General features: G+C 40.2%; 1 protein-coding gene across 10 annotated transcripts in view; it reads right to left on the reverse strand.

Annotated features, from left to right (window-relative positions):
• ptk2ab (protein tyrosine kinase 2ab) overlaps positions 1 to 21,817 on the reverse strand; it is a 61,083-nt gene that overhangs the window by 19,108 nt on the left and 20,158 nt on the right. For 4 of the 10 annotated variants that reach the window (XM_029451431.1, XM_029451436.1, XM_029451430.1 and 1 more), the window contains 23 exons: positions 21,154 to 21,440; positions 20,886 to 21,052; positions 18,968 to 19,055; positions 18,665 to 18,744; positions 18,489 to 18,551; positions 18,343 to 18,397; positions 17,846 to 17,986; positions 17,397 to 17,474; positions 16,523 to 16,630; positions 15,740 to 15,857; positions 15,309 to 15,339; positions 14,822 to 14,892; positions 14,386 to 14,403; positions 13,604 to 13,660; positions 12,017 to 12,037; positions 10,431 to 10,528; positions 9,794 to 9,878; positions 9,596 to 9,696; positions 9,015 to 9,130; positions 8,471 to 8,571; positions 8,210 to 8,299; positions 7,825 to 8,029; positions 343 to 454 (listed from right to left, as the gene is read on the reverse strand). In XM_029451431.1, coding sequence (XP_029307291.1) covers positions 343 to 454; positions 7,825 to 8,029; positions 8,210 to 8,299; positions 8,471 to 8,571; positions 9,015 to 9,130; positions 9,596 to 9,696; positions 9,794 to 9,878; positions 10,431 to 10,528; positions 12,017 to 12,037; positions 13,604 to 13,660; positions 14,386 to 14,403; positions 14,822 to 14,892; positions 15,309 to 15,339; positions 15,740 to 15,857; positions 16,523 to 16,630; positions 17,397 to 17,474; positions 17,846 to 17,986; positions 18,343 to 18,397; positions 18,489 to 18,551; positions 18,665 to 18,744; positions 18,968 to 19,055; positions 20,886 to 21,052; positions 21,154 to 21,396 — 2,247 coding nt within the window. In that variant the 5' untranslated portion in view covers positions 21,397 to 21,440. Of the gene's footprint in view, positions 1 to 342; positions 455 to 3,648; positions 3,864 to 7,824; positions 8,030 to 8,209; positions 8,300 to 8,470; positions 8,572 to 9,014; positions 9,131 to 9,595; positions 9,697 to 9,793; positions 9,879 to 10,430; positions 10,529 to 12,016; positions 12,038 to 13,603; positions 13,661 to 14,385; positions 14,404 to 14,821; positions 14,893 to 15,308; positions 15,340 to 15,739; positions 15,858 to 16,522; positions 16,631 to 17,396; positions 17,475 to 17,845; positions 17,987 to 18,342; positions 18,398 to 18,488; positions 18,552 to 18,664; positions 18,745 to 18,967; positions 19,056 to 20,885; positions 21,053 to 21,153; positions 21,441 to 21,817 lie in introns of those variants that run through there. The other 6 variants (XM_029451438.1, XM_029451434.1, XM_029451433.1 and 3 more) reach the window with 5 other exon arrangements.

Below are 21,817 nucleotides of genomic sequence, written 5' to 3' on the forward strand. Positions count from 1 at the left end.
AGCAATAATTTAACGTCACCGGGGTCAAACTTGGTCAAATAGAGGAAACATTCAATCCAATCCGAGTTACCAGTTGAATTATTTCAATGCCTTAATATCACATGGCCACTTATAATCATGTGTGATGCAGCAAAGTAGACAACAGAACATATATCACCAACACCACAGGAAAGCATATCAGAGAGGAACTAAAGAGAGCATGGGGACTTGCAATGATCAGGGCGTCTCACTGCCAACAGCACAAACAGATACTCAGACCCTTTGTTACTACATCTGTTGCACTCATACCAACAAACACAAACAGACAGAGACACAAACACATGTGGTGTGGTGGTGCCTTACTTTTGGTGGGGCTTCATCAGACCCTCCAGAGTCCCAAGAAACAGTGACCTGTCTCCTCATCTCCATCCTGCTCCTCTCCTTCTGCTGGAGCTTCTCTTCCTCTAATATAGTGCTGGAGGAGAAAATACAAGATGATGTAACACAAACACTTAATTTGACTTCATTTAATCCAGTTAAATGATCCACCGGAAAGAAGAAGACCGGTGATGACATAGCGTCGTCTCTGTCACCCTCTCTAGTACAATGCACAAATTAACACTACAGCGTTAAACACTTTAGACTTTAGTTATTATTATATATAGTATTGTGGTGCAGTAGTTACTGCTTTGTTGTTAGGTCAGGTATAAAGTTAATACAAATAGGGCTGAAACCAACAATCATTTTCATCATCGTTTAATCTGCTGACTATTTTCTCTATGAATCGTTTATCGTCTATAACATTTCAGAAAATAGTGAAAAATGTGAATCCATGTTCGCCAAAGTCAAAGCTGAGGTCTTTAAATGTCTTGTTTGGTCAGTCCAAAAGACAAAGATATTCAGTTTCATATCATGTAAAACAGAGAAAAGCTGGAATTCTCCATATGACTTTAAGATTAAGCGATTGTCAAATAAATTGGTGATTATTTTTCTGTCGATTGAATAAATAATTAGTCGACAAATCGTTGCAGCTCTAGACTGAAATGAACCATCCAGATGTGGCCTATCAGTGTTGCTAAAAATACAGGCAGATGAACTCAAAAACACACATGCTCCTCCTAGTACACACGTCAGAGTGGTTTTCCTCAACAGAAAAGTTGTTTTTAAAACTGAACTGTCAGCTTAAGTGTTTTTCTGCCACCTAGGAATATGAAAACTCTCAGAGCTTCATGCTGTGTGCTGTAACACACACACATTCCTCACACTGTACAGAGCGTCAAAACAGAAACTACTAAAGTCATAAAACGAACAAATTCCCTTTTGTTATGAAATATCCCTTATGACCGTTACAGTTCATCCCTGAATGCTCAAGTAACTGTGACTTACATTCAGTGGGCCAATACACTGACACAATCATAAAAACAATTCAAGCCACATTAATCGCTCTGCTAACTTGGGATATTCTGTTGTTATATTGTAATATGTACTTTAATTTCAGTTTTATGTCTTACAAAAGACACTGTATATTATTCACACTACTGATATCATCTCTTTGCTGTGTCAGGCAAAACTGTTACAGCAACTAAAGCAGGAAATCATTGAGTAATATTGCTTAAGCTTAAATTGAATCACTTGGTGACTAAGCAATGTTCCACGCCCCAAACCCAATGTCTTTTAGGTCTAATGTAGCCAAAGATACCACACTGAATTCACCCGCTAAAATTATCCTTACTGACCTGTTCCCTGGGAAAACTGCTGCTAAACCCAAATTCCCAGAGGAAGGAGCTGCAGCTGAAGAGTTGACGGTTGCACAAAACAGAAAACTGACCGAGTTGAATAATCCAACACACACAGTCACACACTCCTTCTACTCTCCTTTCCTCAACAAGGGTAAGAGCTATTTAGAGAAACATCATTACCCTCCTGTTCTGTTGTCTCGCACTGTGTGTGTATGTGTATGTGTGTATGTGTGTGTGTGTGTGTGTGTGTGTGGGTGTGTTTGTCCTTGCACCTGTCGAAGTCAGTCTCCACAACACACACAATATCAGTACTGAAATAGAAGTTTTCCACTAAAAGATGAAGCTGTAAAAACAGATCCAACAGTTTTGATATCTTTAAATGAATAATAATATGAATTACTCATTTAAAAAGTATGCATTTACTTGTTTGGTTTTAAGAATATTTCTTTAACTAATCTCACTTTTGATTTTCTAAAAGAATTTGGTGGTTTTACTTCAGTTGTTTTTATTTTAAACCACAGTTAGTTACTTTTTGTTGCATCTTCAAGTCAATCAGTCATTGGCAGGTATTAGCAGTATTATGTGTTTTATGTTCATATCAATATAAATAGTCTAGATGAACACTGTTCACTACTTTACTCAGCATGACAGTGATGAAGTCACAAAGATTATATCGTAATGGATATCAGCTCTAAAACTTAATGTATTCTTATTCTTTTAGTTTAGCTTTACAATTTTCACTTTTTTCTTCTTCACTTAATCTAACATTACATTAGCTTTATTGAACATCTATTAAGCCAAGTCATTAGAAATATGATCAAAATTAAACCAGTCATGAATAAATCTGCCAACCTTGCCTCACAGTTTTACAGTAAATGACATCATGCATGAACAAGTGGGACGACGATAACATCAGCACCTGGCAACGTCAACGCTGACTGTCTCCTCCCCCAACTACACCACCTACACCACCTACACCACCCTGCCACCTGGAATAACAACGCTTGCTTAGATTATTTGCTCAGGCTGGGTTGACTACACAATCTTGGACTTTTCAGCACCGCCCTGCTTTACTCTCACGTACTTCTCACCTGAGAGCTGCCCAGTACAGCCGCTACAAACTGAAACTGAGCCGCATGATTTAGATATGTGGGTGCAGGTACACTGAGTTGTGACACCCTGGGGTAACTGCTTTCTCTCACGCGTACACTAAAGCCGCCACAAAGGCAGGTTCACACATTAACAGAAACACAAACTACATATTTACTTTTTAATATTACATACAATTACTTGCGTTGTTAGCTTACGTCAAAATCTGTAGATCAGTAGCTGGATCAATGCAAGAACGAGCGCACAGAGGCTGATTTCCTAGTTCCATCCTCTGATTTCAAAAAAGTTACAGCACCGCTGGAAACAAGCTCGGACGTCCTCGTTTAAGGATAAAGGATTCCCTCTTTGTGTTAATATCCCATCACTGCAGCAACGAAAACACACAACTGTAACTAGGGAATTTCTCTGACTCAGACTGTTGAAGCATCATTTCAGCTCGTCACGAACATTGAAAATGCTTGATGAAGGGACCTCGATGACAAACAATTATAGCGTCCAATAACTGTTTCAATGCACATACGGGTTTTAAGATGAAATGTGAACCTGTTCTAAAAGTAGGACATACAAAGGAACACATTTCTTCCAGAGGATAGTCAAACAACCGACTAGTGTTTATGTTCAAAAGACATAGAAAAAGGCTTCTCCAAAACTGCTTTGGATTGAACCCATAGGTACAGTAGCATTAGGTGAATGCAGCACACTTGTACACATACAGTTGTGTAGGAGGAAAATAAACAATTAATTCTCTTAGAGGCTGACAGCACAAATATTTAGAAAGCCTGATGAAACAGAAAGGCAGAACATAGAGGCAATACTTTACCCTTAGAACGGGCTAATCCAATAGCCCTGGAGTATAGCCTTCAAGCCTTTTCAGGAGAATAATGTCACCACTAGAATGATGATGGGCCAGTGGCACTTCAGAACTGATATGCTACTGAAGGTAAACACGAATAACCACTAAAGATCCCAGCAACGCTAAAAGGATAAAACGTACTACTCCTGGCAGGATGACTCAAACATGCCCTGATGTAGCAGAACAAAAAGGCTACAGTCCTTCCCTGCACATACACTTCACTAACCGATAATATGATCTGAGAATTAGAGCTTTGACCGAGAACAGCACTGCAGTAGTTCTGCTTGCCTTTGTCCTTCCTTCATTCTCTCGCTCTATATTCTCTCTCTTTCCTTTGGAAAGCTGTAGCTCCTGGCAGCTGCCCACTGTGTGTAAACACACACACACACACACACACACACACACACACACACACACACACACACACACACACACACACACACACACACACACACACACACACACACACACACACACACACACACACACACACACACACACACACACACAAAACTGTAGTAGTAGTTGAGAGTTGCATAGTTGGCAGGAAAGACCTATAATTGATATTATGATATAAAAGCCGGCCAGACCGAAAGTAAACCAAACTGTATTTCCTTATATGGCATGACTTTCCCCTACTAATAGCCAGTGACCACAGTTAACGTGGTCAATATTGACTTGGTTTCCAAGACACTGGCTGAGGCACATTGAGGGTTCCTCACTATTTCTTCATGCCAACATCTCACAGTCAATTCAAATAAATCTTCCTAATTGTCAGATTAGAACTCAAATGCAGTTCATATGTACTTTTCCACACTGTTTTCAGCCCATTACAAAATACAACCACACACACATACTGTGCTTGTCTCAGACTGATGAGCGTCCTTGATGTGGGGGCTGGTACTCGTTTAGAGCCAAAATAAGGAAGCGAGATCAGGAGGACACCATTTAAAGGGGAAAGAGGTCAGGAGGAGAGTAAAAAAGAGCACATGAAGTGGAGTTTGAAAAGGAGGCAAAGATAGCGTAAGAGGAGAAGAATTGGGGGGAAAAGAGGAACGCTGACATTGAGAACATTGGTAGTGTAATTGTTGTGGAATTTAAGGTGGAATTTAAGGTGTTAGTCACGCTGGTTTTAAACAAACTCGTAAAAACCACGGGAGTTAAATATGCTCTCTTATTTTCCCGTTTCTGTGTGTGAGAGAGAAAGAGAACAAGACAGAGAGAGAATGTGCATGTTGAAGGAATCTGATGGCATCTTGCTGTGCTGCTGAAACTGGTGTTGTCTACTTGTGTATACGAGTTGAAGTCCTCAACATATAAATATGAAAATATTTAATTACCGCCTCGCAGTTGTACGCCTCCACCAACAAGCCAAGTTCCAGTTCCATGTCTGTCCAGACTTATACAATATGTGTAATGAAGACTTGGAAGGAATTGAATAAAAAGGCATTACGTGCATTTTTTGGCGAAACTATATTGACATGTATAAGACACATGGTGTATCCATAGACTATTCTTACAGAGCAGTAGAGGACTGATGCAGCGCTTTGTCACCAAAAATGTGTATTGTGCTGTCGCCAACACAAATTACGTATATTATATCTAGTTTTCTATAAATAACATAACTTTGGAAGTATTCTCTCACTTCAGCTCTTCATACAATACAAACATTTCACATTTAAATAAGCGGCTAAAACCACATCAAAACGTCTTATATGTAGATTATATACGGAAGGAGTTAATAATAATTAATAAATACATTTATTAATAGATACAGGGGGAAACGTGTTTGGCAGAATATGTTGTGGCCAGTAGTTAAAAATAATAAAGGGAAACTGCTTTTTGTGTAACAATGAGGCAGCTAACATCTGGAAAACCAATGTCACGTTTAAGAAATAAAAGAGCAAGCAAACCAAAGATTAATGTGAAATTCATGAATGTAAAATCTGTGTTACAAGTATACGTCATCAGCTGTTCTCACTGTAGAGTTTCAGCATCACTTCCCAAAAACTGCAGGTCTGTTCATGTCTGAATGATTATGAATTGTTGAGTGATGGTTGCTGGGAAAACTCCTACTGTAACCCCACTTAACTGTAATATATGGAAAATAAATAGTGTTTACTCTTGTTCAATTCTGCCTTCGAAAATGTTTACTTTATTTTATTAAACTACTAAATATCACTTCACCCACTTTAAGTTTTGCTGGTGATTTAAGCTCCGTTACACAAAGCAGAGCAAAAAGTCTCATCAAGCATTACAATACAGAAACATATCTGAAATGTAATTAAATTCAACTTGTTGGTGGGCCTGTTTTGTGAAAGCACGTTGGGGGAAAATTATGATCTGAAAGCGGAGGGTGTCATTTTGGCTGTTAGCATCCTGTGATTAGCATTAACTATAATCACATACTGTAACCCCACACTGGATGGCATCAATCATGTCAGTGTTTTTCCTCTCCCCTGGGCACATGATGTGGACTGACACTGTTCCCCAATGTTCTTGCTATTTAAATGAAAACATTTAAGTTGCCCTTCTTGTGAGTGCCACTCTCAGTACATTTGATAAAACCTTTCACAAATGTTTTACCGTGTTGCCCAGTTATTTATATGACATTAAATGACTCTTGAATAGGTTGGACCCTTTCTGTTTGAAAGGGGAATAACATAGTGATGACTTACTCTGGGACTTAGGCGGCAAGTGTTTAACTTGCGTACAGTGTTGTCTAGCTCTGCCTTATCTGATCACAACGTGTCTGGGATATTGTCTCCTGATAGATAAAATCTCTCTCTTAGCAAATCTGTCTCCGGGCAAAGCTAGTAACAAGGCAGTGATGTATCATTAACAGGGAAGCAAGGCGTGACCGAGATACCTCATTTAATCTATCTCTGTCATCATCATATCTTTGTTACCATGCCAAGCGTACTGTCATCAGCCCAAACAGGATGTAAAGTACCGTCTCTCAAGTATTTGGACAGTTAGTGTTTGGCTTTGTACTTGAAAAGAAACAATAACCACTTTGAGGTTAAAGAGCTGACTTTCAGGTTTAATTTGAGGGTGTTGAACCACATAGAAACGGTTGTCCTTTGTATACAGTCACAGTAAAAATGTACTAGGATGTACCTGAAATTCCATCCATCCATCCATCCATCCATCCATCCATCCATCCATCCATCCATCCATCCATCCATCCATCCATCCATCCATCCATCCGTAGAATGCAGTTTGGAGTTACATGAATAAAAACGTCTCTGGCATTTATCCTCTAACCACAGAAATGACTTCCACACTGCCTCTGCGTCCATTAGTAAAGATGATTTAAGATGAACGTAGTATCTTAAACAGACAAAAAGCACCCTGCCAAGACATAGAAATGATCCAGTCTGCCATCTCAAATTGAAATAAGAAGGCATGTACATGTGAGCTCAGCTGGATATAATCACTATCCTTATGCCTACCCGCCTGTATCTGACCAGTACATCCACCTTTAGTGGTTCATTCTGGTCTCATGTTTAACCAGCAGCCAGAGACAAAGGTCAAAGTATATTGCTTAATTCTTTATGTAAAATATTTGCTGTAGGTTTTGTTTGCTCCATTCATCTTGTTAGATGACCATGACTTGTACAGACAGTGACACCTGCTGTTAGGAAGGCGTAAGGAAACACTTCTGGAAAATATCATTAATTATGACCATTATCTTAACAATGACATAATAGCAACAAATAACATGCGAATATCTCAACTTCACCTTTAAGGCTGAAAGTAAAGTTTAACAGAAACTAGTATTATCGTTATCGGGGAGGATATCTTGTGAGGCTGTCTCACTAAAAACATACATTCACTTCAATTTCTATGTGCACATTTAATGGAATGTAAAAAATGTGCCTCTAGATCTTTAATATCATTCTTCCAGCTTCTTTCACTCAATGCATTACTCCCGAAGCTTACTATGGGAGGGACGAAACCTAAATTGTGTGCTTCTTCAGCCGAGGTAAACCATATACAGATAATAATTTAACTTTCTGAATGCTGAAGAGAGTGTGATGGTGATTTGTGTCCTTGAGCAAGACACTGAACCCCACATTTCTCACACTTAGAGACACACAAAGACACTCACACACTCTCAAAACACACTCCATTAAGTACCTGAGTTGTGTTTTGAGTTCAGTGAAGCGTGGCCTCTTGCTGGGATCATACGACCAACACTTTGTCATCAAGCTGTAGAGAGTAGGAGGACACTGAGGGGGCATCGCCAGCCGCTCGCCGTTCTCTATCCTGCCGATAACGTCATTGTTCTTCACACCCTGGAAAGGCTTGATGCCGAACATTAGGATCTCCCACATACAGACGCCTATGGAAAGACATAAAAACAAACACTCACTCACTATGCAACTGAGACAGCCACCTGTTGGCTTTTAAATGGTGCAGAGTAAAGAATAAAAGAGATTTAAAACTGAAAACTGTCAAAACATCAGGACAAAACTGACACAGAAATAAAGAAAGCAAGAAAACAAGACAGCTTTAAACTCACCAAACATCCAGACGTCACTGGCTGTGGTAAATCGCCTGAAGTTGATGGATTCTGGAGCCATCCATTTAATAGGCAGTTTACCTTTAGATGCTAAAAAATCAGGAGAACTGTGTTACACTGTAATGATCATCTCAGTTCATGTCAGTGCAATGAATAATAATGCTGATTTCGTCCCCGTGTTATGACAGACCAAAGACACTTAAAAGGAGATTGAAGTGTGCATTTATGGGAACACTGCGTGTTTAGAGGTGTTACATTTACCTTTATAATAAGAGCTATCTTCCATGTATCGAGACAAACCAAAGTCCCCAAGTTTTACACAGTCGACTGTTGACACCAACACGTTCCGCGCTGCGATGTCCCTGCGGAGGACAGAACCAGATTCAGAAGAAATCCTCAACACCTTTATTCTGTTCATCTACATGACCGGACACTTCCCACTCAACATCTCCCATGTGGCGTTTGGAAAAACAGCATGATAAGATTGCTAGTATTCCTCATTCTTTATGAGAAGTGTTGTGCATCCACATGCTAGGAGTTGGTGACAATATCTTTTTCCCCATATCACAATATGTCTCAATTTTTTGAGCAAGACATTTTTCATTGTAATGCTGCCAGTAGGTGGCAACGCTGAGCTGTGGTTTAAAGAAAATATCTATTAATCTATTTTAAATTATATTTTTTATTGGGTGAATGGATTTCACTGCTCTGGCCACTTAGCAGTTCTATTGTAGTGGAATATTTACTTTTATCATTCTTCAATACTCTGGTAAATTGGAGTTTCTAGGGGGAAACTAATGCATACCTGTGTACAAAGCGCTTAGTCTCCAGATATGACAGTGCTGTGCTGAGCTGGTATGAGTACAAGATGAGGGAGGCCAAGTCTAGACTGTACTTCCTCACCTGGAGAAATGACCGTAACTGTGGAGGACGGAGAGGAAAAACAACAGTTACTTAAACAGTTCCATAAAATAAACTGTGCTTTTTGCCACAATTGACAGGACTTTGTGAGGAAGAAGCAAATGCAATGTTTTACTTGCAAAAAATAATGTTCAGAGAAACACCCACATTTCTCCCTGGATTATTTTCCCCACGCAACCAAATGTAGTTGTGTTTCATGCTACAAAAATTGCATTTCACATATTTTCCTCTTATCGTGCAGCCCTAGTTTGCACTGCAGATGATATTTTTATAATCTGACTTTAAAAATCAAATTCCCTCTTTATTTAAACAAATACTGGAGAAAGAAACAAGCCCTAGGTTCCATGTATATACTGTACAAGAGTCTCTGTGATGACTTTAATAAGCTTTTTAACACATGCACACATCCCGCAGTATACTAGCAGATACTGAACACCCTTATACAAATAGTTATCACTGTCCTACCTCTCCGAGCGTGCAGAGCTCCATGATAATCCAGACTGGGTTCTCTGTGATGACTCCCACCAGCTTCACAATGTGTGGGTGGTCAAACTGACGCATGGTCACTGCAGGGAAAGAAGTTCAGTTCACAAACAGCTTGTAAGTTTTGCGTAAGTTTTGAGTAAATTAAGGTAACATTTGAGAAACACACGAGGAACTTACATGCTTCTTGGAGAAACTTTTCCCTGACGCTGTCCGATGTTGAGTTCTTACACGTCTTCACTGCCACTGACAGGGCTGGGTTCTCCTGCACCAAACAGATCCAAGTAAAGAACATGATCAGCAGCACAACGTAAGCGTCTGTATTTAGCAAGTTCACTGGCTTCAAAAATACACTGAGATTATTAGATGTTTGTGTATCACATATTGAAATTAAATTAAAAGAGTTGTCAGTGGTTATTGAGTGGCCATCATTTCTTCTGTTACAACTACACTGTAGGTGTGCTGTTAGTGTGACGCGAGTTCTAGTTCAGTCTTTTTAGTCTAGCTTCAAAGTGACTTTGCAGGGAGAGTGTAAGAGAGAAAAAAGACATGAGAGGTGAGTAAGAGACTGCATTAATTACACACACACACACACACACACACACACACACACACACACACACACACGTATAATAAGGTCAGGAAGAGATTTATTTTTTTGCATTTTGTAAGATTAACTTTTTTTTTTATCTACAGACTGTTGATCGTGTGAATGAATCAGTAAAGGACCGTGTGTGTGTCTGTATATCTGTGTGTGTGTGTGTGTGTGTGTGTGTGTGTGTGTGTGTGTATGTATGTGTGTGTCTCTACTACGTACCGGACTGATGTAGACTCCTTGGTGGACGTCTCCGAACTGACCTTCCCCTATGCAGCGTCCCAACTCAATACGATCTCGCTGGATCTCATAGTCCCGTGCTATGTACATAATATGCATAGACATGAACACACCGATACACACACACACAAGCAGAAAATACCTTCAGATCAAACACACACACCTACTTACTCAGACCTTGAAGCTTGTCAGAGTGCTTTACAATGTGTAGTTTGTTTACATTTTCAAAATGTGCAACTGATTCTGTCTATGATCAACTTTTGATCAATTCTTCCATCAAATGTATGTAAACGTGAATGGAAATATTTCAGACCCGACCTCACAGTGTATAACAAACTTTAATTTCTTTCAAGTGACATTATGTGGTTATTCAAATGTAATTATCCTGAATTTCCAGATGCCTGAAGTTAATTCACCTTCCTACTCTGACAAGCTTAGTTTTAAAACAATCAGCATACCTCAAGGTCAACAGCATGCAACAATAGCATCAGCAAACCACATCCACACATGCCATGTAACACAGACGAACAGCCAGTAACACTCAATGTATACATGAACATGAATTTCCACATTAAATCAAACGTTACGTTATATGGATAAAGTCAGGTGGTTTGTATAACAATGAGACAGATTGGGCAGGGATTAAAAGCTCACAGGCAGATTTAGGACCAGTGGTACACTTGCTTGGTCCAAAAGGAATTTGTATCTCTGTCAGACAATTTTCTTCTGTCGGCTGTTGAGAGGCTGGTTGTTTGCTGACACGGTTGACCTGACTTTGTCCATGTAATCAGCATAAGAATATAGCACATGAGGGTACAGGATTTGACAAATCTCTGACTTTCATACTTTTTACAGTCATCAAATGTCCAGCACATGTGCGGCCTGAGACAACTACAGTTTGCCGGGCAATAAAATGTCTGCAGTGGGAAAGAGACTAAATGGAGTTGCAACATACAATAACAAAAATGTACAGTTGGCCATAATTAATGCCTGTGTGCCCGGCAACAACGGCGTGGGACTACCCAATTAATTTGCGGTTTGGTTTTAAAACGTGCGTGTAATTATATACAGTATATTTATACACATATATATATACTTTAAAACTTCCATCTCACTACACTTCCTCCTCCAGTCCAAAGTTGTAAATAGGAACATGCTCTGACTCAACTTGCCTCGTGAACAATATATAAAATGTTTTTGAACTGTGTCCATGTAGTTGTTACCCTGAGCAGTAAGGGTTTCAACAGCTTGCCTTAAGTCAAGTGGATATTGATTTTTACAATGATGTAACTAAATACAGTTTGTCAAACCTTTTCCTTTTCTTAAACATACACAGCAAGATCCTTGTCCAACACCTGGGGTTCAGTTCTGAAGCTACCATCGATTTAGCCCAAAACTGACATCACATCAAACATCAACAGAGGGGGGGTCAAATCAACAGGGTACATGTACGGAAATAAATTCTGTTTTTTCCAGTTGCAAGCAAACAGAAAATAAGGATCACAACAACCACAAAATCAAAGTGCCATCACAATACAACCAGACTTCTGGTACGTTCCAATCATTACCTTGATCTAGTCCATAGTATTCTGGGAAAATAGGTTAGTGATAGGAGACAGAAATAACTATCTGTGAGTACAGAGATGCAGAAATTGTGACTGCAGTCGTTAACAATTGTCATGATTTTATGTGAGACAGTGACGCAGTTAAGTTAGAGGTAATGCAAGTCAGAAAAGGGTATCACAATCGTGTCCCTTATCATATAAAATAACTTGGTGTAGGATATTTAAAGCCTTTTGGTGTGTTTGGTCTGAGGCAAGGTTCATTCTTTTTTGTGACCATACAAAGAAAAAAAGCAAGCAACAAACACTCACACCGTGGGTCGCCCCTAGCGAGCTTCAACAGTTCATAAAAGGCCTGTATTATCATGCAACATAACTTCATAACACCAAAGTGAGCCCTTTTATTGCGTGCCAACCTACGGTTTAAAAAAAAAAACAGACACCGAAAGCCTGAATCTGCTCAGTCGAGACATGAACTGCTAAACGTGACCTTGGCTGGCTAATGTGTGTTTGAGTGTATTGATCTTACTAGATCATTTCTAACTAAATCAGCCGTTAACAATTCTAATAACGTCATGCAACATGAGATGCTGTTTAGTGTGCACATCTTGCTATCGCTGTGTGATGTTTGACTTGCTTGTTCTCTCTGTATGCGTTTGAGTGTTTACAACTGTCCACAGGACTTTTGTAAAAGTATAATTAATTAATTGTCAAAAAGCAAAGCCATGTTAACATTTCGGTAGCACGGGACAACTTATGCTTGTGATACCCAGGCAACATTTTGAAGCAGGTTAAATTAGGAATTTTGTCAGTAAGAATCCCTGCTCCTTTCCCCATCATACATTAAGGTATTATATCGCCCATCTCCAGTGCGTCTAAATGTTGCCTACAGTATGTAGCATCACCACCCAGCGCTGCGGTGAGCTTAACATGGACACTATATTTAATCCAATGTTTCTGCTAAAAAGCAAAGACCCCACTTCAAAGACTCAAACTATCCCTTTAAGGCCAGATAAAACTCTACATGAATGTAATTGTCGAGATGACTTATTATGACTTATCATAATAGTGATTAGCAGGACGTGGAGCAATTTGAAAAATGTTTACAGTAATGAAAGTGTGTCGAGATAATGTCTCGAAGAGGTCGCAGGAAGCTTGTGACAACTCACTGATCATCTATTAATATAAAGACAGTAGGCGGTTCAAGTGGTTTCCCCTTTTATACAAGATTGTTACATGTGACCACGAAAAGGTAGATTCAGTCAAGCCTCAGTCATTATTTAGCTCGTCATCCTTTTATCCACTAATCTAAGAAGAGTTTAATTCAAAGCTGAAGGCTGAATAGATTTATAGTTAGGTCCAATGTATCATTACATCTTCCAGTAATGTGGAGTGTGATGAAACATTTAAAGTATTTCAAGATACTCGCCATACTCTCAAAAATGTTGATAGGCACTTACATACCTTTCCAGCTGCACACATGTGAACTAACACTCACACAGGTGCACAATGTCGACTCGCCGCTTTGTGTCTCCGCTCCACATTGTAGATACTAGCTGCCAACAATGTTTGTGTGCATGTGTGTGTACTTACTTGAAGGCATGGTGTAGGTGTCCTCCTCATCTATGATCTCAGCATAGTCGTCCGTTTCTGCAGAGCCAGAGAGAAGTGGGGAGGGAAAACAAGAGCCAAGAAACATTAAGTCTCAGTTGGTGACACAGAAAAGGCAGATACGAGAGCAAGAGTTGAGAGCAAGCCAACATATAAAACTCCACTTTGATATAGCAAGCCGAGTCGTCCGGACAACGTGGAGGTTACACGAACCAAAGGTCCCATTATCAATATCAAAATGATTTGTATCACCTGAATTTGTAGGGAATACTAACATTATAACCCGTCACTGTGAAATACCTTGATCCACCACTAACTAAATAACAATTAAACACATAAGTCACTGTATTAAATTAGGAAGTTCTGTGAACACAAGCTCACAGGCAAAAGAAAAGAGTGAAAATGGCCCCAGTAACAGAAACACACCATCATCTGACAGATACCTTTCCAATAGACCGTCACCATACCCGACTCCAAACACATACACAGCGATTTAAACTTTCATGTACTATAAAACAGCTGCACACGAGGAATGTAGGACAGAAGAGTACAAGAGCGAGAGAGACAGAGAAGAGGAAAGGGGAGGGATGGAAAGGTTCATTCTTTCCACAGAAACGAATAACAGGTTGAGTCATGGATCAGCCTGAAACACTTACAGGCAGATACCGGGATGCAGTACACACATAGAGTATGCCTAATGTGGACAGACACGGAGCAGCAGTGCCATTGAGTTACTAACTTAGGTTAATAGAAAGAATGTTTACCATCGCCACTAGTGTGACCTTCAGAAGCACCATGCAGCATGAAACACACACAGAGAGGGAAAGAGAAGAAGTAATAGTTTTAGTGTTTAAAGATATTAAAAATAAGGTCACAGATATTATTTAATGACCCGATTCTATATCCGAGGTCTTTTTCATTTAATTCTGTGTGTTAGTCAGAGGTCAGTAGGCAGTCAGGGCAGAGGAAGAGTGACAGTGACTAAAGCTCTCCATGGGGACATCTGGCGAGACAAGGACTCTTCACTGCACACACAGATGAGGCTTTATAGAGGGAACATGTCTATGAAGCCTTTATCTAACTGTTAGCAGTCACTGTCCTTCATGACATTTAGAGCAGCAGACAGACAGACAGACAGGGAAATAAAAAAGGGGAGAAACAGATCAACAGGAAAGGAGAAAGCGAGACGGGGATTTATACCTGAGACACAAACAGCTCGGGTCCGTACTCCGTCCATCCGTTTTTCCATCCGCCTCTCATGATTTGAAACTCTGGACAAGAAATAAGAAGATCAGTTCAGCTCACAATAATCTAAACCTAAAGTTTCCAGATGCAGCTATGAAGATAGTAGTGCAACCAGAGGAATGGAGGACCCTCCCACATCCTGTCATGTTTTACAATGTAGAAGATTAGAAAATGATGGAAAAAAAGAGTCGATATTTTATAGAAATTCGAGTCGCGGACTAAGAAAAAAAAAAAATCCAATTTCCCTCAAAGCAGATTCTGAAGTGCTAAACAAAATGAATAAAACAACAAACAAAGTTGTGCGTGTAAAAAGGGAAGACATTGGATGTTTTCTTATGCAAAACCTGAATTTGAATAAACCTCTTTCATGTCTCGCAGGAAACTGACTCCTTGGTTTTACTTGATAAAGCAACTAATGAGACAAAGGAGTCTGTTGACTTACTTGGGGATGGACGGTAGAGCTCTGTCCCCCTCTGCAGACACAAATGAAACACATGTGTTAGTCCTAGATGTTAGAGGGACATCACTGTAACCATTTCTTTGTAGCCATAGTTATTTTTTAGAAAAGACGAGCGAAACATCAGCTGGTTATTCAAAGTGACACGTCGTGTAAAGCCTCATTAGCCACAATCAGACCTGGATACTGTTTGAAAGAAGGTTGACAGCAATTTCAAACCCGATTACTATTTATAGCAGAAGTGCATTTTCTTTGCTTAGAGTTACTGTTACCATCTTAACAACATACAATTGATCACAATCAACATTTAGCTGCACAACACTGAACCGATATAATGATGCAATAGACACAAACAATAGTGAAATGTGGACGTATAGAAAGCACAAAATAAATGTAACAGTAGTTGCGCGTCTTACCTTTGTGGACTCTGACAATGAAGGAGTGAGTAGCTAAGGAGACGAGCCGACAGTAGCCGTCAATCAAGTCAGCCATGTTTTCTGCCGTAGTCAGCGATGCCGTGGTGACTGTGAGGGGCTACACACACACACACACACACACACACACACACACACACACACACACATACAGGATTAGTGGGACACAGCGTTGCTTCACAGTGACACAATGAGAGCTTTATTAGGGATAACGTCTTCTATCAGTGCACACACACACACACACACACATTCAGTCTTCCATCCACACACACATCCTTACACAGACACTCTAGCACTGATGCACACATGCTTTTCCACTAGTACAGCCTGCTGCATGGCACACACCCACTCTCGACAGACACACTCAAGTGTAGATGGCAACACCCGCCTTCACCCTCCCAAGTGCAGTTTCCTTATTTCTCTACAGCTTTTCATGTTTTCCCCACAGATTGCTACTGCAACTTAAAATACAATGTTTAACAATGCACAAGCTATTTAATGTTAGTTACACATGTACAAAAGTTTAATTAATTAACTAAATCAAATCTAACATGAGATATTACTGCAAACTTAACATCCAAACAAGCAATAATGTTTCACAAAATATGCAAGGTGTGTGTGTGTGTGTGTGCGTGTGCGTGTGTGTGTAGACTGAATGAGTACATCAGAAGTGTAAAGGAGGACATTATGTATCTGATAACTTGACTCAGCACTCAAGAATGTGCTGTATCAATAGTGTGTGTGCGCGTGTGTGTGTGCGTTCACCTCTGGAGCTCCTGCTACGTTGAGCTGTAACATGCCTTTCCTGTCCTTCTCTTCCAAAGGAGAGTACTGGATGGCCTGAACCTGGTTGAAGTTAGCTAAGTGTGTAGGCTGCAGAGACAAAGGCATCATGCATAATTTACGTCATATGTTGGTATTCAGCTCAGTGGAAATTATTTTTTCAAAGAACTGTAGATCATTCATGCAATAATGCAGAGGGTTGAGACATATTGTTTTCCCAGTTAGTCATGTATTTCTGTTTTTACATACAACAATGGCAACCACAGGAGTCACAGTCTTTTAACACGGAGCACGAGAAAGACGATGTCATCAAGAGTGAACTTCAACAGTGTTTATGAAGGCCAAAAAGGACAAGCTCGGTTTAATTGCAACATGCAATGATCGACTTATTAAATTCATTGTAATAATTTTGACAGACAGTCATCATTAGGTTGAAATCTAATAACTCAATTTAAGCACTGGAGTTGCAGGTGTGCAGCTGTTACTGCATTTTGAGCAGCCAGCACCTCCTTCAAGCAGCTGTGCAGATTTCCTAATCACATCACCTGGTGACAGCACACATATGGCCTTTTTTTCTAGCTCATATCATCTGTAATGTCACAAAAACTTGCACCACACAACTATTTTCAACTTGAATATGTCTACTGGAGAAGAAAACCAGTAGAGGGCAGTATGGTGTTGAAAGCCTTCTTGAATTCATAGAACATACAGAACTGAATCATCTCTTAGCTGCAATAGACACACGAAGCAGACGATATTTGAAAGAAAGTGAGTTACAAAAGAAGGCTACACTTTTACTGAGGAATGATAAAGGTTTGCCCTTGTGAGATGAGTCTAAGTGCAAGCGTGTTCTCACCATTGAGCCCTTATCTGTGAGGTAGCTGATTCCTTCTTCTGGGCCGATAGCTAACTCTACCGATATTATCCAACTAGACTGGAGAGGAATAGAGAAAGACAGTGGGAGGAATACAGCATTAATATAGATGTCACATTTCATCACATCAACTGCTTTATTAACTACACACAAAAATGTAACATTGATAGCATAAAACAATTGTAATGTTCTCATCTGTTTCAGTTCTTTTGACATGAAATGCACTCTAGGACAGAGGAAGGTTTGCATAATGTTTTGACATGCCATTTAAATTAAATATGACGCTACACGTTTTCGACAATGTGAATGCTAAATAGGCTCAACTTCCTAACTTAATTCAAATGTTCAGGTATGGAAGATGTATGGAAGGATTTCACCATTCACCTTTACATGTAACATTGTTTGTCTTTATGAATTCAGTGTTGCCTTACCCCCAAAGCACATTTGAAGCACTCCTTGTCGAAGCGGTAGATGGGAGAGAGTATCTCAAAGAACTTGTGGATGCTCTGCTCATCATTGAGGTTAGCAAACTGCTTAAAGGTTTGCTGGATCTGCTTACGAAGCGTCTTCGCCTGATAGAGAGGTAGAAAAAAAACATTTACAAGGGGTTAAGTCTTTCTGGGAGAAAGTTGGTTGAGAGCCAAGAAGCACACAACAGACAAAGCCCACTGCGAGTGACAACAGGACGTTTTACTGATTCAATACAATGAGATTATCTGACATTCAGCCAGACATCCACTCAGTCATCAAGTTGGTCTCTCTGCTCAGTCAAATAGCCATTAGCTCATCCAGCCGACTAAGCCTGACTAGGATTCCCAAAGACATTTCTGCCACTGTCACGTCTGTTATCTGGCAATGGAAGTTAAATGGGAGACCGTGTCGAGTCAGTCGCTGACTGTTTACTACATTAACAGCAGTTAAGCCTCACCTTGAGGGAGTCCAGCAGGCTTTTGGGGAAGAACCTTCTCAAACCAACGTCTTTTCTAAGAATCACAGAATCACAACACTTTGAATAGTTTGAATCTACCGTCATACAATTTGTTAAAATACATGAAATAAAAATAAAATCAGTACTCTAGTAGTTCATAATTGGATTTCTTATCCAGGGCGTTGCCTGGCATCTCTCGGAAGAACCTCCTGTATAATTCACAGAGGAGAAAAGGAGAAACAGTATTAATATGCCTCTCTGATTTAAAGCAGGGACTAATGGTCAAGAATAATTGCGTAGATTTTGTTGGTGTGTTTCTCACCTAATTTCCAAACAGCCCAGTTTCAGAGCAACATCTTGATCCACCTGATCAGCTATATGTTGCATGTAGTCACTCTTTACCTGGAGAAACACAATGTAACGGAGCAATAATGTATAACAACACTGCTGAAATCTATGAAAGTTATCCGTTTCAATGTATGTCTGCCTTATAGACGTAAAAGCGACAGGGAGGAAGGGACAGAGCAGAAGGTTTTTTAATGCAAAAATGTATTTAGCATTGTATCATAAAAGGAGGACACCTTTCTCTCCTCTTTTTGTATGAGATCCTGCAGTGTTTCCTCACCTGGTGGTAGAGGTAGTTAAGAGAGGGTTTGTCTTCAGAGAAATGGCTGAGATAACCTTTAGGAAGGTACCGCATCCGCAACTCATACCTGAGAACGACAGAGACAATCCGGCTAAAGAACCATACAGTCAGCACGCACACCCACACAGCATCCAAATTCAATGCATGTCGGAGGCATAGAGACAGAAGGGGCATAGTTACTCATGCATACGGCTGACGCACACGCAGGCCTCAATACATTTTAAACCCCCCCACTCTGGCCGAGAATGAAAAGCTTGAACCACCTGGAGCCTCTTTTATATAAGTACTTTTATTCACTGGCTCACAATGAGAACTTCACTTTGAATTATTATTTTTTAAAGTTGGATTCCCGTTTCTCAAAAATGTCAAATATTATAACGCAACAGAAAATTGTCACATTACAGTGATTTGAATTTCAACACTTATAGTTTAAATATTTGTTCATCTGACTTGGATAACAGCATGGACATATTCCTGATTAGAAGAAAATCCCACATCTGTTTCGAGATAATGAAAGAACTATAGATATATGTTGCATTACATCAAACATTTTCTTCAGTCCTCTTGCTCTACCTTAACAGGGGGGGGGGGGGGATTCAATGTCTTGCTCAAAGTCACCTCAGCAGGGTGGCTGTTTGCCAACACAGATGCTTAAAACAAAGTATTGAATTTGGAAGATGCCCTTTCTACTCACTGTATTACTGTCTGGTGTCACAGTAAGACGGCACTTCCTATTTTGCTGACAGTGAACATACTAAAAGTGATAACCTTGTAATACCATAAAGCATAATGCGACTCCTGCTGTTACACTTGCCAGTTAACTGTGCCACAGAAGTACCCAGATGGGCCATCATAGTTTAGAGTGACATATTGTTTTATGACTGACATATTGCAGTGACTACAGCGGGGAGAAATGAGTCAGGAGAATAGCGAGCTCCAAGGTGCTGTGATGGCACAGGCCTGTAGTTAGATAACAAAAGGAAATCAAGGCTGAAGACAAAATGAATAAAACATACTTGTTCTATAATGAATGAACCAAAAGGAGAGTGTGAAAAGAGAGAGAACGATGCGTGTTTGAGAGAAAAGAGATCCGGATAAGAAAGAAAACACAGATGTGAGAGATGAGAGAAACAAAGATGGAGGGACAGATCAGAGTGAAAAAGAATGACTGCAAGCGCACGAGACAGAAGAGAAACACGCGAGGGAGAGAGCGAGAGGAGGGAGATAGAGTCAGTCCATCCCCTGGGCTACTTCTGCTGATCTAACAATAGCTTGGCAGCTTGCAGCTCTGCCGCCGTCCGAGGCAAAGCTGCAACAACTGGCGGAGCTGCTCGGCTGCATGTTAGCGCAGTGAACAAGTCGTTCGTTTTGAACTCATTTCAATTTTAATGACTTTGGGTGTAACACATCAACTGAAAGACAAAGGACTGAATTGTAAGAATAGCTGTTAACAGTAACTGAAGATGGCAAAGCACCAGCATAGTTTGACTGTAGGATGAAAACAGACAGAGCTGCTTTCAAATAACTAGCTGCTCATTCCCTTCATGAAACAGCATATCACCCCTGCATGGTATATTAGGCTACTGCATCAAATAAATGGGAAAAATAAGGCTCTAAAAATGTAACAAGTGCAGCTCCTGTACAGCCCAATAGGGCATTTATAAAGATGACATGCTTGTCATAATAATGCACCTCTGAGGAGAATAAAGTAATGTTATGTTACTTGGACTGCTGTTAGATATTAGCACAATGTTAAGGAAGGAGGACAAATGATAAAGTAGAAGTATCAATCTGCAGCTAGCTCTAGTACCACTTATGGAAAAAGTGAAACAAGGGAAGACATGGGGAGTGGGAGCAGACAGTGAGTGTAAAACATTGAACCGTGTTGTAATTCTACCTCCACTCCTCCTGGGGGTGCTGTTTCTCATATTTCTCCCTGACGTGACACACACCCAAATCAGGGTGTAACCAATGGAGTGCATCAGAGTGGAGATGGGTCAGACGGAGGCCCAGAGAGGACACACAGCGCAATTTGTGGATCTCTGCAATCTTCTGGATAACACCCTGTTGAAACAAGAGGAAGTATGAACAAAGAAAATAAGTGAGAAACAGGGAAATGATGACGATGGAGGTCTAGAAAGGTGAGAAGTGTTTGTGCGTCTTACCCGGACATCTGTCGCATCCCCATGCCTGATATTACTAGCCCAGGTACACGGTTCGCTGTTTGTCTCAAAATAATGGAAGATCTTCAGAACCCGGTCCATGGAGCCTGAGGGCCGCTCAAGGCCTCCAGCAGAGCCGCTCGTACCGACACCCGTACCACCAGGCATCCCAGACCGGGATTTAACCCCACAACCACCCGCTGCCGAGTGATTGAGGTTTGGTTCCAAGTAGGAAGACGACGCCATGCCTGATTCAGATGCTCCCGCTGGGGCTAACTGGCCGTCATATTCTGAGAACAAGAGAGGACTGAGGTCAACATGTGACTTCATAGTTAACGAGTAATCTGTAATCAACATGTCTTGTTTCTTCACTGGAAATATGTTCAATGGTCTGATTTTGGGAAAGGAGCATTACACAGACGAGGAGGATAAAAATATAATTAAATTAAACTGCTTCATCAACCCCTTTGAAACATATTGCTAGCAGAATAGCTGAGACAGTAAAACTCACTCAAACAACCTATACGGCACTCCATACACTTCTTATGACACAAAACAGACTACAACATTAGTCATAAAGACATAAAAGAGAACTTGTGCAAATCTACTCTCACTCAAGAACAAATGCAGGTGGAGAAGAGATTATAAAACGGTGGTAACACAGCAA

Source organism: Cottoperca gobio, chromosome 16 (assembly GCF_900634415.1).
Source record: "Cottoperca gobio chromosome 16, fCotGob3.1, whole genome shotgun sequence".
NCBI classification, from domain to species: Eukaryota; Metazoa; Chordata; class Actinopteri; order Perciformes; family Bovichtidae; genus Cottoperca; species Cottoperca gobio.